The sequence below is a fragment of the Onychomys torridus genome, chromosome X, assembly GCF_903995425.1.
Source record: "Onychomys torridus chromosome X, mOncTor1.1, whole genome shotgun sequence".
Classification (NCBI taxonomy): Eukaryota; Metazoa; Chordata; class Mammalia; order Rodentia; family Cricetidae; genus Onychomys; species Onychomys torridus.
Window position 1 is genome coordinate 14,262,387 of NC_050466.1, and position 13,578 is coordinate 14,275,964.

The 13,578-nt window shown below is 38.9% G+C and overlaps 1 protein-coding gene across 1 annotated transcript; it reads right to left on the reverse strand.

Annotated features, from left to right (window-relative positions):
• Nucleotides 1-194: 194 nt before the first annotated feature.
• LOC118574450 (zinc finger protein 136-like) lies at nt 195-12,653 on the reverse strand. Its single transcript, XM_036175363.1, has 4 exons — nt 12,571-12,653; nt 1,393-1,519; nt 1,156-1,216; nt 195-364 (listed from the first exon to the last, which is right to left on the reverse strand). Exons 1-4 carry the CDS (start codon nt 12,595-12,597, stop codon nt 319-321), a joined length of 261 nt encoding a protein of 86 aa, XP_036031256.1. The 5' UTR covers nt 12,598-12,653; the 3' UTR covers nt 195-318.
• Nucleotides 12,654-13,578: the final 925 nt, after the last annotated feature.

Genomic DNA, 13,578 nt, shown 5'->3' on the forward strand with positions numbered 1-13,578 from the left:
ACAATTGTGACTTTGCTGCTGTATTCCAAATGAACCTGGAAAACAAAAAGATTTTTAAAACATTTCACTTTTATAAGGTACCTGTGTATCGTTGAATATCTGTGAGTTCAAGGTTTCCCTACATTGTTTCCATTTATAATGCTTCTTACCATATTTGTGTTCAGATGGTTTGTCCCCCAAGTGAGACATGATGTGCTCTTTAAAGGATGAATGACAAATGAAGACTTTTCCACACACACCACATTCAAATGGTTTTATTCCAGTAGAAATGTTTGTACTACTATGGAGATTTGGTATCCAGGTAAAGTTTTCTCGAAACTAACCACCTTCTTTATGCTCATAGACTGCATCTATCATATAATTTCTGTAAAAAAAAAAAGAAAAAAAAAGTAAAGTATAAAATGTTAGCAATGACTGCTTCACTAATGACTCTCTGCTTACTAGTCTTAGACTTACATTATTCACAAAAATCAGTGTATGCTTTTGCCATCTCAATAGTTTCAAACAAAATGGACTACAACATGCTCCTAAAGAGCTACTATCAAAACAGCCCCCACAGGCTGGAGAGATGGCTCATCAGTTAAGAGAACTGGCTGCTCTTTCAGAAGTCCTCAGTTCAATTTCTAGCACCCAGGTGGTAACTTACAACTGCCTATACCTGTAGTCCCATGGCATCGAATACCTTCTTTTGGTGTACAGATGTATATGCAGACAAAATAACCACATAAATAAAATACATAAATAAATCTTTATATATGTGTATGTGTGTTGTCTAAGTACTGTTTCCAAGTGAACTGTTTTTTTTTTTTTTCAAATATATAACACTAAAGTATGTATTTTCTGGTGAAATGTTTCTAATGATAAGTAAGTTTTAAAGATCTGGTTTTTTCATTTAAAATTTCACTATTATTTATTTTATGTGCATGGATGTTTCACCTATATGTATGTCTGTATACCATATTGGATGCCCTGGAAATGGAATAACAGATGGTGGGTCATCAAGTAGGTGTGGGGACTAGAACTTGTATCCTCCAGTGCTCTTAAACAATGAGCCCTCCCTCCAGCTACTTTTGGTTTTGGTTTTGTTTGTAAATTTTCATAACACATTAAGAGTCTTTCAAGGAAAACTTTCTTCTACTTGTATATGCCAATTACCTTCGATATCTCCAAGAATGTTTGCACTGCTCTTCAATATTCTGATCTTTACATTTGATGCCTAAAATGTAGACCCAGAAAAATAAAAAATTATTAGAAATTACAGAAAAATGAGTTTCTGGGTTTGATGTACACAGAACCCATACCTGTTTATTCACTGATTTCTTCCCTTTTCAAATTCAAATCATAGAACCAAGGAACACTTGTTCATTGACAAAATAAATGGTGCTATTTTACCTATAAAAGTAAGGTTACTGCAGGTTTCCAGCATCACATCTCTGTATAGCTTCTTCTGAGAAGGATCCAGCAAAATCCATTCTTCCTGGCTGAACTTCACTGCCACATCCTCAAAGGCCAAAAAATCCTAAAACATCCCACATATACACAGAAAAGAACAAATGAAACTAACAGATCTAGAGATTTAAACTCAATTGATAAGACAGCCATATAAATCTGTGTTATTTAGGAACTTATTCAATAAAACTGAAATTCTAGTGCTAGCCCTGAGATATGAAGGAGACAGCAACAGAGAGTTCTAAATCATCCAGGACTATACTATGAGACTCTGACTCTTGGGGAGGGGGAATATTAAAGAAAAAAAACCAGCAAGGTAGGAACATTCTTCATTACTGTGCCTGAGAGCTGAATGTGCTGCTAGGCCACCCCACTTTTTTCTTTCTAGAGTGGATTTACGGTACTGGTAATAACAAGAGTTCTGCCAAATGCTGTTCAGAAGAGAGCTAATGTTAGCAGTCAAAATATTGCTTGTACTTATATAGTTCTACACACAAAGTGTGGGCTTTACTGGTATTGGGTAAACTTAAGATTCTGGGAGACATCCCACTAACATAAATGATAACAGTTCTCTTATCCTAAAAATGACTTACATAAACACAGAAATTTTCTGAACACTAGCTTTCTGAATGTTCTATACACACAGTTACCAAGAGAATCAGCCCCTACCCCCAATGATCTGGGCAATAAGGCTACTGAGTTTTTCTGGTAGACAACAGTTCATATATATTGTCATTTGTTAAGCGGGGAAACTGAGCCCATCCTGCGTGATTACACCAAGAGAAAAAAATTTAGAAGCCTTTCAAAGGTAATTTATACCATCCACAATATACCACAGCTAGAATGATTGATGATCCTAACAAAAAAATTAACATGAAACAATTAGATGGCATGTGTTTTTACAAAGAATACAATGTAGTCAGATATGTTGACATGTGCTTACAGTCCCAGCTACTTGGGAGACTAGTATCAAGGAGTCACCTGTGTGGAGGAGTTCAAAGCTAGTCCTATTTCAAGGCTCTCATTTCAGGAGCGAAGGAGATAGTAAAGGGTAAAAGGGAGAGGAAAGAGAAGTGTTACCAAAATGTCACATCTTTTGGATTATACCTTTACAAAATCAAATAAAATTTAAAAACTCACTTATTAGCAGTCACCAATAGTTGATTTTCCAACTTTCTCCTAATCCAAGTGTTTAGCAATTGTCAGCTTTCTAAACAGTAAAGTGATGGCTTGCCTTGCATACGCCAAAGATTTTCATACTACTCTGTAGACACAAAGGGCCCAAAACAAGAGATTTCCACACTTTGGAGATTTAGTGGCACATTATAAAAAATGTACAGCTTAAAGAAAAAAACAAACTGAAAAATTTACTACTCTATAAGATAAGATATTCACATATCCGCCCAGATATGGACCACATAATATAAAACCAAGTCACTTTCCCTTAACTGTTATAAAAAGAACTCCTTCACTCTCTCAGCTATACAACTCCCTCTGAGGGCTTACTGCTTGCTTATGTATTTCAATAAACTCTTTGTCTATGCATGTCTTAGGTAATCTTTTTGATTGACTGTTATTGGCTTCTTATGCTTTCACTCGGCACTTTGATGGCTTACAAAGGGACTCTTTTGTTACTTCTGGTGCTTGTGGTGGTCAACTAAAGGTATCTGATTTAGGAGACTCTCAAACAAGGTCCAAAGCCTTTAAGCTTTAGCCCAGACTACTGTCTCCCATCACAGGCCAAGCTAAGAAAGTCCTTTTGGGCCCTTGCAGAAAGAAATGCTTCCCATTCACAAATGATAGGAACAGGCCAAAAGAATTCTTTGTTGGTATTTTAAGTTGATGGGGGGATGGGGGAAGACAGCTAACTGTAGTCTACAATTTTAAGGAACTTTATTTCTCTTGTTCTGACAACTGCCTCACTCTCCATCTGTAAGTCTCCCACAACTCTTCCCCCTAACCCAGATACACTCTCCTTCCACATATTCACCCAAGGGTTTGACATAGAGAACTCAGGAAGCAAATAAAAGCTACACTCTAACCTTCAGAAAATATTCTTTGTGCTGGGTGTGGTGGTGTATACCTTTAATCCCTGTATTAAAGAGGCAGAGCTAGACCCATCTCTGAATTTGAATCAATATAGCAAGTTCCAGGCCAAAACTAAATGATGAGATCCTGTCTCAAAAACCAAATCTATATATTGCTCGTGAGGTGGCTAGTGGGGACCTCAGCCCCATCTAGGCCCATGTCTCTTTCCCCATCTGATATGCCCCAAATCTAACAACTATGATCAATTTGCCCAACATTCTTATCTTCATTAAGGAATTCAAAGGGCTAATTGTAGTCTTTTAACCTAATCTAGATAATATATCTACAATATTTTATTTTTAAATTATTTTTATATGTATGTTTGCCTACACTCATGTATGTGCACTGTATGCATGCCTGGTGCCCATGGAGAACATAACTGGGAACTAGATCCTCTTGGACTGGAGTTATAGATGGATATGAGCCTCCATATGAGTGCAAGCAATGAAACCTGAGTCCTCTGGAAGACCAGCCAGTGCTCCTAACTGATGAACCATCTCTCCAGTCCCGATTTATATCATTCTAACCACTTGCTATATGTGTACAAGAAGTTTCATACCTATACTTGAGCAGGCAGCTGAGTCGATGAGAGCCACAGTCTTAACCCTGATAACAGAGAAGACATGTTTCTTTACAGTCCTTGACAGGAAACCCAAATAATTGTATCAGAACTCCTACTTGGAAGACAATGGGGAAAAGGACACTCAGGAATACACGATTCCCTGTGTCTTGAAAGAAAAAGCTGCTATCAACTCCATTAACAATGCCATGCTATGGAACATAAAAAAGGAACCGTCCAAGAACCCTGTTCTTTTTCATTTTAATACTGGTTGGCTAAAATCATGCACCAATATACTAACCTGGACTCTTAAGAGACAAGAGAGCCAAAGGCAACCTACCTGTAAATTTTATAACACTTCTTCAGATATTAGACATGTTTCAAAATTCAGAACAGGGATACTGAACTCCTTTCCTACTATTTTTTAGACAGATACAGCCTTCAAGGCTTTATTTAGTAATTAAGAGGATTCAAGGGCCAGAAAAGTCAAACCAGGAGATTAAATGGATTTCTGTGGCAACTTCCCATTCCCCAACCATTAGAGAAAGTCCAAATATTCCATTTAAAGGCACTCTACTCAGTTTAAAGTAACTAACTTAGCTTTGGAATGAACTACTCTGATTATTCTTGTAGTCAATCACAGTATTTCAGCTGTGAAAGCATAAAATAATCCAGCTATAATAAACCTCCTATGGGACTATGTCTGAATTGCAAATTGGAGGGCCATTAGATTCATAACTGCCCCCTTCTCATGAGTGGATCATCCTGTATCTAAAAATTTCATACTAGGGTCAAACATTGATGATATCCTTATTTTGGTCCTGGACAATAAGGGATTTTTCCTTTGAAGAAATGACCCTGGGGTTATATAGGCTCCCAAGTCTTCCTTGGGACTCTATGCATGAGCTTCAGATGATCCAAGATATGGCAAGGGCTGTGACTAGACTACCAACATAGGAGCTATACTCCCCCACCCCGCCCCTCGGATTATCTTTCTGATTTAAGTGATGGAAGAATTCCTACTAAACTACACCTGGTCTGGCTCCAGAGAGTTAGTACCTAATCCTAATTCACCTTTTGTTTAGCAGTTATCTTTGGTTTCTCTTGTTGCCCTCTATGCGAATATTGCCTGAGAGCTTCACGAGGGTACAAAGTATATGCAAAACTTGGTTGGGAAAAAATCGCACACCATGATATTCCTTAATAGAGTATTTGCATTTGGCCTTGTACCTCTGGCTTCATCAGCATGTTTTGGGACTATGGAAATCAACTTGCTAGAAGTGTAAATTTGGAGAATAATAAAAATGCCCTTAGCTAAGGAAAGGTGTCTCAGTCCTGCAAGAGGCTTATTCCCTCTGCAGCTGGAAAGGCTAAAGACATCCTTAAAATATGTCTTCTTCCACAGACCAGACCCGTGTGAACCCATACCTGGTTTAACAATATTTAACATTTCTGTCCTCAATCTTCCTCTCTAGCATTAATGGCAAATTCTAACCAACATACTTTAATCCTCTTTTTTTTCCTTTCTTTTTCTTTCCAGAGCTGAGGACCGAACCCAGGGCCTTGCGCTCTAGCAAGCACTCTACCACTGAGCTAAATCCCCAACCCCAATCCTCTCTTTCTTAACATGTATGATAAACAACTTTTCATTCACTTTTTGGTTCTACCCAGCTGTCTGATTCCCTTCCTAGGTAGGGACATTGCATCCAACCTCCATTTATAACATCTGAAGGGTCCTGGGACCTTAAAATATTCATAATACCAATCCCCTGCCCTATAAATGTCCAGAGCCCCAAACATCCTTCCTTATCTCTACTATACATTTCTACATCTCATAATAAGTTCCCCTTTAAGTGTGAGGCATCTCTAGTTCCAGAAGCTCACTAACAGCCACTTCTGTCATACGTCAACTTTCCTCAAAGGCCTAATTCAAACCTAAAACTAAAATTAAAACATAAAACCTCAAAGGGTTTAGAGCTTCTTGTAGACAAATTCCTGACCATTATGGGGTTATGTCCATATTACTCACCATATACCATTCTTATGTTGGCAGTAAGTGTCAGACACATCCTAAAGAACATCCCTAGACCTAAGAGCCATAAACTAAACTGTGATTCCAACCACTTCATAGGTTCCTTACACTGTAAGGAAAAATATATTTCCAACACCACCCAGCTTTATAGTTTAGACTTTAAGGATGCTTTCTTTCTATATTCCAATCCACTGAGACTCAGTTCTTATTTGCCTTTCAATAGCAGGACCACTTGATGCAGATATTAAACCACTCACTTGGAGTGTCTTGTCTCAGGACATATGGGCACCCCCTACCTCTTTACTGTAATAACAGAAAACCTTTCTTCCTTGAAATGTTCATAAAGGAATAGCCTCCTTCAGTAAACAGATAATTTATTAACCTCTAAGAGACCTCTTACCTCACATCAGAACACTGCTGTAACTCATCAGAGACTAATCTCATATGGACATTAAGGTTTCCCCTTCAAAGTTACAAATCCCCATGCAAATGATTTTATAATCAGTAGGCACAAGGCGCCTTCCCAGACACCCTAACTATGGGATTTCCAACCTCAAAAAAATTAAGAACCTATGACTATGTGTTATCTGTCTACAATTAAAGCTTTTCCAATGAAACCCAAGGTAAAACATATCCTCACACACCTGCAGCCCCCAGTGTCTTTCCTTTCATCTTTCTGGATTCTACAATTGCACAAGCCTTTCCTTCTTTTGTGGTGGGTATTGTGTTCCCTCAAATATTGTGTGCTCCCCGAAATAAACATATCTGCGGTCAGAGAACAGACAGCCACTAGAACAAAGCCAAAAATGGTGGCTAGAAAATGGGAAGAGTAAGCCATAACAGAAGTTGGACGGTGGTGGTACACACCTTTAATCCCAGCATTTGGGAGGCAGAGCTAGCGGATCTCTGAGTTCAAGGCTACTTAAGCATGGTGACCCACGCCTTTAATCCCAGAAACCCAACCTTTAATCACAGGGAGTGGGGGCAGAAAGAGAAAGGTATATAAGGCTTGAGGACCAGGAACTAAAGGAGAAGTAAAGCATGTAGTCAGTTAAGCATTTGGTTGGTTAAGCGTTCAGGCTTTGGAGCAACACAGTTCAGCTGAGATTCATGTGGAGGAGAGGAGGACTCAGAAGCTTCCAGCCTGAGGAAACAGGATCACCTGAGGAACTAGCAAGGTGAGATAGCCGTGGCTTGTTCTGCTTCTCTGATCTTCCAGCATTCACCCCAGTAACTGGCCTCAGGTTTGATTTTATTAAGAAGAACTTTTAAGATTCCTGCTACATTCCTTCATGTTATTTTAGAGAATTTATCCTAAATCTCTTCCTCCAGGATGCTTTAAACTATGTCACAACCAAGGACATCACCTATCTTCAGTTATGATGCCCCTATTACTCCTTTATCCCATTATCTCAGAGCTCCTATACCTTGCATTCTTCCCATCTTTCCAGTTGTTACCGTCATACTCCTTACCTGCCTTTGTAAAAGGCATGCTGCGGAGCCACTTTAACTATTATGACTTTTGTTACAGATACAGATAAAAGGCTGAAAGCACATACCTGACATCACTAAGTCTTAAAGAGTGGTGACTCTTTTGGGAGATCTGGAGCTGATTTTCCTAATTCCTGCTTATGGGTTATTATTTGGGTTACGGGCAGCAAGGCCCAAGAGACTTAAAGCTGGCTTTCTTAATTCCTGCTTATGGGGTCTGACTGGAGTTATGAATAGGGAGGACCTTGCTTAACTTTCTGGTACTATAGGGACCTTCCAGACCATACCAGATGCAGATGCTATTGTCTGAGAAATATCCACCATTACCATAGCATGCATGCGGCTATCAAGACAATCTTCAGTGTTGGACCTTGCTTTCCAACTTGAGGCAGGATGTCCTATTTTTGTGACTTCACTACATATTCCAGGCCAGCTTCTAGGGGATTCTTCTGTCTCAACCTACCCTCTCACCATATGTGGACTAGGATTATGTACATGTACCACTACATCTGGTTTGTATGTGGGTCCCAGGAATTAGTACTCAGTTCATTAGGCTTGTGAAGCACATGATTTTACCCACTGAGCCATCTCACCAGTCCAAAACACACTATTCTGACTCAAAGTCATACTCTTTAAGTAGACTGAGTCTGGTTCCCAATTGTTAAAATTGTTTGTACTCTACAAAATTTTTTTAATGTTTTGGAGTATTTGAAACAATTCGTTAATTTTAATTTTCTTTCTGGCCAGTTTCATTCAATTCCAAAGCAATAACCTTATGTAGCTAGCATGGTTAATTCTGATGTTAGGAAAGATTGGCCTTTGTTATTGTAACTCTTATTTGTGATTAACACTTTCATTTGGTATTATTTTATCATTACATCAGGTTTTGGTTTGGGAAAGTAAATGTTTAGTTATTGGGATGATTAGTTCTAAGAGCCAATCTGACACAATCTAATCACCTCATATGAGAGTCTCAATGAGGGGACTATCTTGATCAGGTTGTCCTTTGAGCACGACTGTGTAGAACTGTCTTGATTATATCAACTGAGGCAGGAAGACCCATCTGTGAGGTACCATCTCCTAGGCAGAAGATTCTAGACTACATAAATGCAAAGAAGGGGCTGAGCATGCATAAAATCATTCTCCCTCTGTTCTCTAGTATGGATCTGACTGCTTCAATTTTCTGCCCTGTATTCCCCTCAATGGACTGTAACCTGGAATTGTTAGCAGAATAAACCTTTTATTCTCTAAAGTTGCTTTTACAGGGTATTTTACCACAGTATCAGAAAGGAAACTAAGAATTTAGTACCAATCCTAATGGTGTCCAAAACATTGTCAAATTCTGTCATTTGTTCTCTTAGATGAATTAAATTCCGATTAAAACAGACTCCCCATCTAGCATTAGTTATATTGTCTAAAACTCCTAGATTAGCATGGTAAGAAAAAAAAATCTAGACACAGGGGTATACACCTTTAATTCCAGCACTTGGGAGACAGAGGCAGGTAAATCTAAGTTGAAGCCAGCCTGGTCCATACAGAGACCCTGTCAACCCCCCACCCCCCCCCACCCCCCGCGCATGCCACAGAACACAAGGCAACATAAGACAACACACACACACACACACACACACACACACACGACTATCAATGTTCCCTACTGAAGAAATCATGACAAATTACAATTAGTTAGACTTCCTCATATTTCAAAACACTTCAAGGTGGATAGCCAGAATTAAATGTAAAACCAGATAGAAGACCAATTGATAGTTTTTGTCTAAACATTTCCTACTTTGTTGGTTTATTGATCCTCTCTTTTTCCCTTGAAAAATGACAAGTGTCTCTATTTTATCTATCTAGGGGAACTATAGTTTACTTGTTTTTTTTGTTTGTTTGTTTTTAAACAGAGTTTCTCTATGTAGCCTTGGCTGCCCCTTGGTATTTGCTCTATAGACCAGGCTGGCCTCAAACTCACAGAGATCTCCCTCCCTCTGTGTCTCAAGTACTGCTATTCTATGAACTGTTTTAGATCAGATTTTTTAGATGCTGATAATAAGAGTAGCTATCTTCGAGGTTAGTTTCTCCTACCATATATCAAGCTTGTCCTAGACATTTATGGTAATGTAAAGGAGCTCAAGACACTAAGTGATAAACCCTACTGTGTCTTCCTGATTGAGCCAATAAAGTTCCTTCCAACATAGAAACAAGATGTATTTTGAGGTATCGCTACAAACTTATTACAAATCCTGGGGCCAGAGAGATGGCTCAGCTGTTAAGAGCACTGGTTGTTCTTCCAGAGGACCAAAGTTCATTGCCCAGCACCCACATGGTAGCTCACAACTGTCTGCAGCTCCAGGGAATCCAACACCCTTACACAGACATACATGCAGGCAAAACACCAATGCACATAAAATAAAAATAAATAACAAAACCATAAAAAAGAAAAGTTAATACAAATCCCTGGGTAGTCACCCTGACATTTGCACCTTAAACAGAAAGAGAGAAAGCAAGTACCCCTTAATTTTGGCACTTTTATGGTTAGGCACTGAGACTTCCTAAACTAAAGGCAGCACACTGAAAAACATGGATATTAAATCAAAGTTTTAAGTACCATATGAGAAAGCAGCTCTAAAGATTTCAATAGAATTTGATGTATAACCTTCAAAAATGTATGCCACAAGGCACAAGCCATGTTTTGGGAGGAATTAAATCAATAAAAACATATACTAAAAATGAAAACAGATGAAAAAAATCATTTAGTCTTTGGTAATAGAAAGCTATAGAAAGAAGAAATAAATCAAGCACAGGAAAATAACTACTAAAGAATAAAAAAAATAGGAACAGGAAATCAGGGGCAAGCAATCACTCCAAAACCTAGCTCTTCAAAAATATTCAGAGAACTGATAACCTTACAGCCACATTTTTAAAAAGAGTAATGATTACAACTATAGAGGGCCATCTACCCTCATACCACCCTGAACAAACCTGATCTCACCTGATATTGGAAACTAAGCAGGATCAGGCCTGGTCAGTACCTGGATGAGAGAATTAAATATGGCCATCATTAGCATGAAGATTAAAAGAGCCATAAAGGCATCCTATGAACAACTCCAGACCGCATATTTAGTAAGTTAGAAGAAATGAACAAATTCTCTGAAATAAACAATCAAAAGGTAAACAATGAGAGATGGCCAGTATAAGTAGGCCTATATGTGCTAAAGAAATTAAATCACTAACTCCCAAAACAAGGATAGATAAGACTCAAATTATTTCAATCATCAATTTTTTCCAAACAATTAAGATAAGACACTCATTCTGTAAAACTTCCTCTAAAAAGGCAAACACATCCTAGTTCAAACTTGAGTTCAACATTACTGTAACACTAAAACATAGGAGAAAAAACAAAAACATAAACCTAAAGTCTGACCAATGCAAAAACTCTTGACAAACATTAGCAAACTGAATTTTATTTTTTAAATTATTAAAAAGAACCAGAGCCAATTTGGTTGCATATTCCTGTAATCCCAGCATTGGGCAAGCTGAAACAAAAGAATTACCAAGAATTTAAGCCAACCTGGTCTGCAAATTAAAAGTCTATCTGGAAACAAAGTATATACCAAAACCATGCTGTAGACACAAAAAAGTCAATTCAAATCTTAAAATTCACACTGTAAACAAAGCTCTATGGTAAAACACATGCCTAGCATTATGCAAATAGATGTTTTAATCCCCATCAACACAGAAAATGAAAAATTTAAAAATGTAGTCCACCAAACTGACAAGTTAAATAGCAAAAATCATGTCATCATACTAGTAATTGCAAACAAAAAAACAACACAAACAAACAAACAAAAACACTGCCAGAAAAGTGAGAGCACTAATAAGAGTGATATTAAAACCACCACACAGCATATATAGCACCAAAGCTAAGTGAGACATATTTGCATATTAATGTAACTAAGTCTATAGAAAAGAAATACACATTTCTAATGAAAAAAATAATCCAAGTACTTAATAAGTGAAGGGATTTCCATGGCCCTGGAAAGAAAGCTTCAAAAATTATGATCTACAGATTCAATACACCCCAATACAAATCTTCAGAATTTATGTTGAAAGTAACAAAGTTATCTAAACATATGGCAAGAGATACTGAGAATGGTCAACATAAAGGACTGAGGCTATAGTACAACCGGTTAGTGTGTTTGACTACCATGAAGTCATAGGTTCCTTTCCCAGAAGCACATAAAACAACATAAGGCACACACCCTTAATCCCAGCACTGTGGAGGTAGGTGGGTTTAGGTAGCAAGATCAGACAGTCAAGGTCATCCTCAGCTAAGACAAAGTTTGGGGCCAGCCTAGGAAACACAAGATCCCGTCTCAAAAAGAAAAGAAAAAAGTTAACACAATACTGAAGCATAAACAGTACACTATGTGACTAAGATTTCCAATAAAACTACAATAATCAAATTAGTACAGTATTTCACAAATAAGAAATAAGCAGAATAAAAAGCCAGAAGCAAACTCACAAAAAATGAGTAACTGACTTAACAAAGCAGTAAACATTATCAACAAAAAAATTGGACAGACTTTACAGCTTCCACAAAACTAATTCAAAGAAGACCCGAAACCTAAATAGGAAATGCAAACATCAGAACGTCTATAACTCAGAGAAACTAGACCATGTTGACCTAGCTAGCAACTAGTCCAATCACAGGGAATGTGAGTTCTGTGAGCATTCCCAGAGCATTCTGTCACAGGGCAGAGCCTCCTGCTACTCAGGGCTCTGCGCAGACGCGGCCAAGGGGCAGAGTTGCCTAGAGGCCGCTGGTCCAGGGCCTAGGTGGCTTCACATGACGTTGCCACGCCCCAACCCCAAAGTGGGCCCCACCACACCAGCTCCCGCGGTTCAGCCGCCACTCCTCCCCATCTAGGGACAATGGCGCTTCGCTCATCATGGTGCGACTTCCAAGCTGGCCCATGCTCTCCGGCGCTCACAGCGAAGACCACTCAGCCACAGAGAACTGGCACAGCTGCCAGAAAGAACCCGCCTTCACCGCCTCCTGGAGACCCTGATTGGACTGTCTGTTTAAATACTCTGATTGGCTAGCACGGCCTGAGTGACAGGAGGAGCCAAGCTCAAAAACCCGGGCAACAGAACAAAGGTTGCATTTAAATAGAACTCCCTTCTAGCTCCCAGATCTGACTTTTTGCACTCAGTAGGCACTCCTTGCCCTTCCTCCTGGTCACAGGGTCGCTAGTGTTAGCATAGAACCCCTTACACAAAACCCAAGGAGTGATGCCTCACAGCAGAAAAGGTACCCAGTGTACCCAAGTTTAAATTAGGAAAGGACTGGAAAGTTCTCCACTTTTTCTGTAAGGCACCCATAGGATTACTCACACCTTCTCTCACGCTACATATTTTTAGCCAGAAAAATAGTAACACGTAACCAGCCTTCATCCTAGTACTTGGATGTAGCTAGTTGTGAGCTGCCAGATGTGAGTGCCAAGGAGCACACCCTGGCATATAGAAGAACAGCTAGGGCACTGAACCTCTGAGTTAATCAAGCCTAAAGTTGATTTTTCAAATCTAAACATAAAAGATAAAGGCTTACCTATTGTTAAGTCTCAAACCATGGGGAAAATGACTGATTGCCTACTTAACATATCGAAGTGAACCTGGCCACCCAGTTCTCCCATGTGTTATAGGGTCCTCCTGGCTTCCATACCCTGCCTCCTTACCCTAAACTTCTCCAGCCCAGGGGCTTGGCCAAGCTTCCCTATATAATCCAATCATTTTGGTCTGTTCTCCCCTCCCCCACAACAACAATAACTTAGATGTGATGCACAGATTTCTACCATAACTCAATCAAGAAAAATTAGAAAACACACCCAATGAAAGATAGAATCTACCATCAAAACCCTCCAATGATTAACTATATGGATTCACTGGTAAAATTTAC

Coding starts and splice junctions, on each gene's coding strand:
- LOC118574450 (XM_036175363.1), bottom strand. CDS start 12,597: ATGGGCCAGCTTGGAAGTCGCACCATG. Junction 1,520..12,570: donor AGCTTGGAAGTCGCACCATG/ATGAGCGAAGCG, acceptor GGGATGTTTTAG/GATTTTTTGGCCTTTGAGGA. Junction 1,217..1,392: donor CAGTAACCTTACTTTTATAG/GTAAAATAGCAC, acceptor TCTACATTTTAG/GCATCAAATGTAAAGATCAG.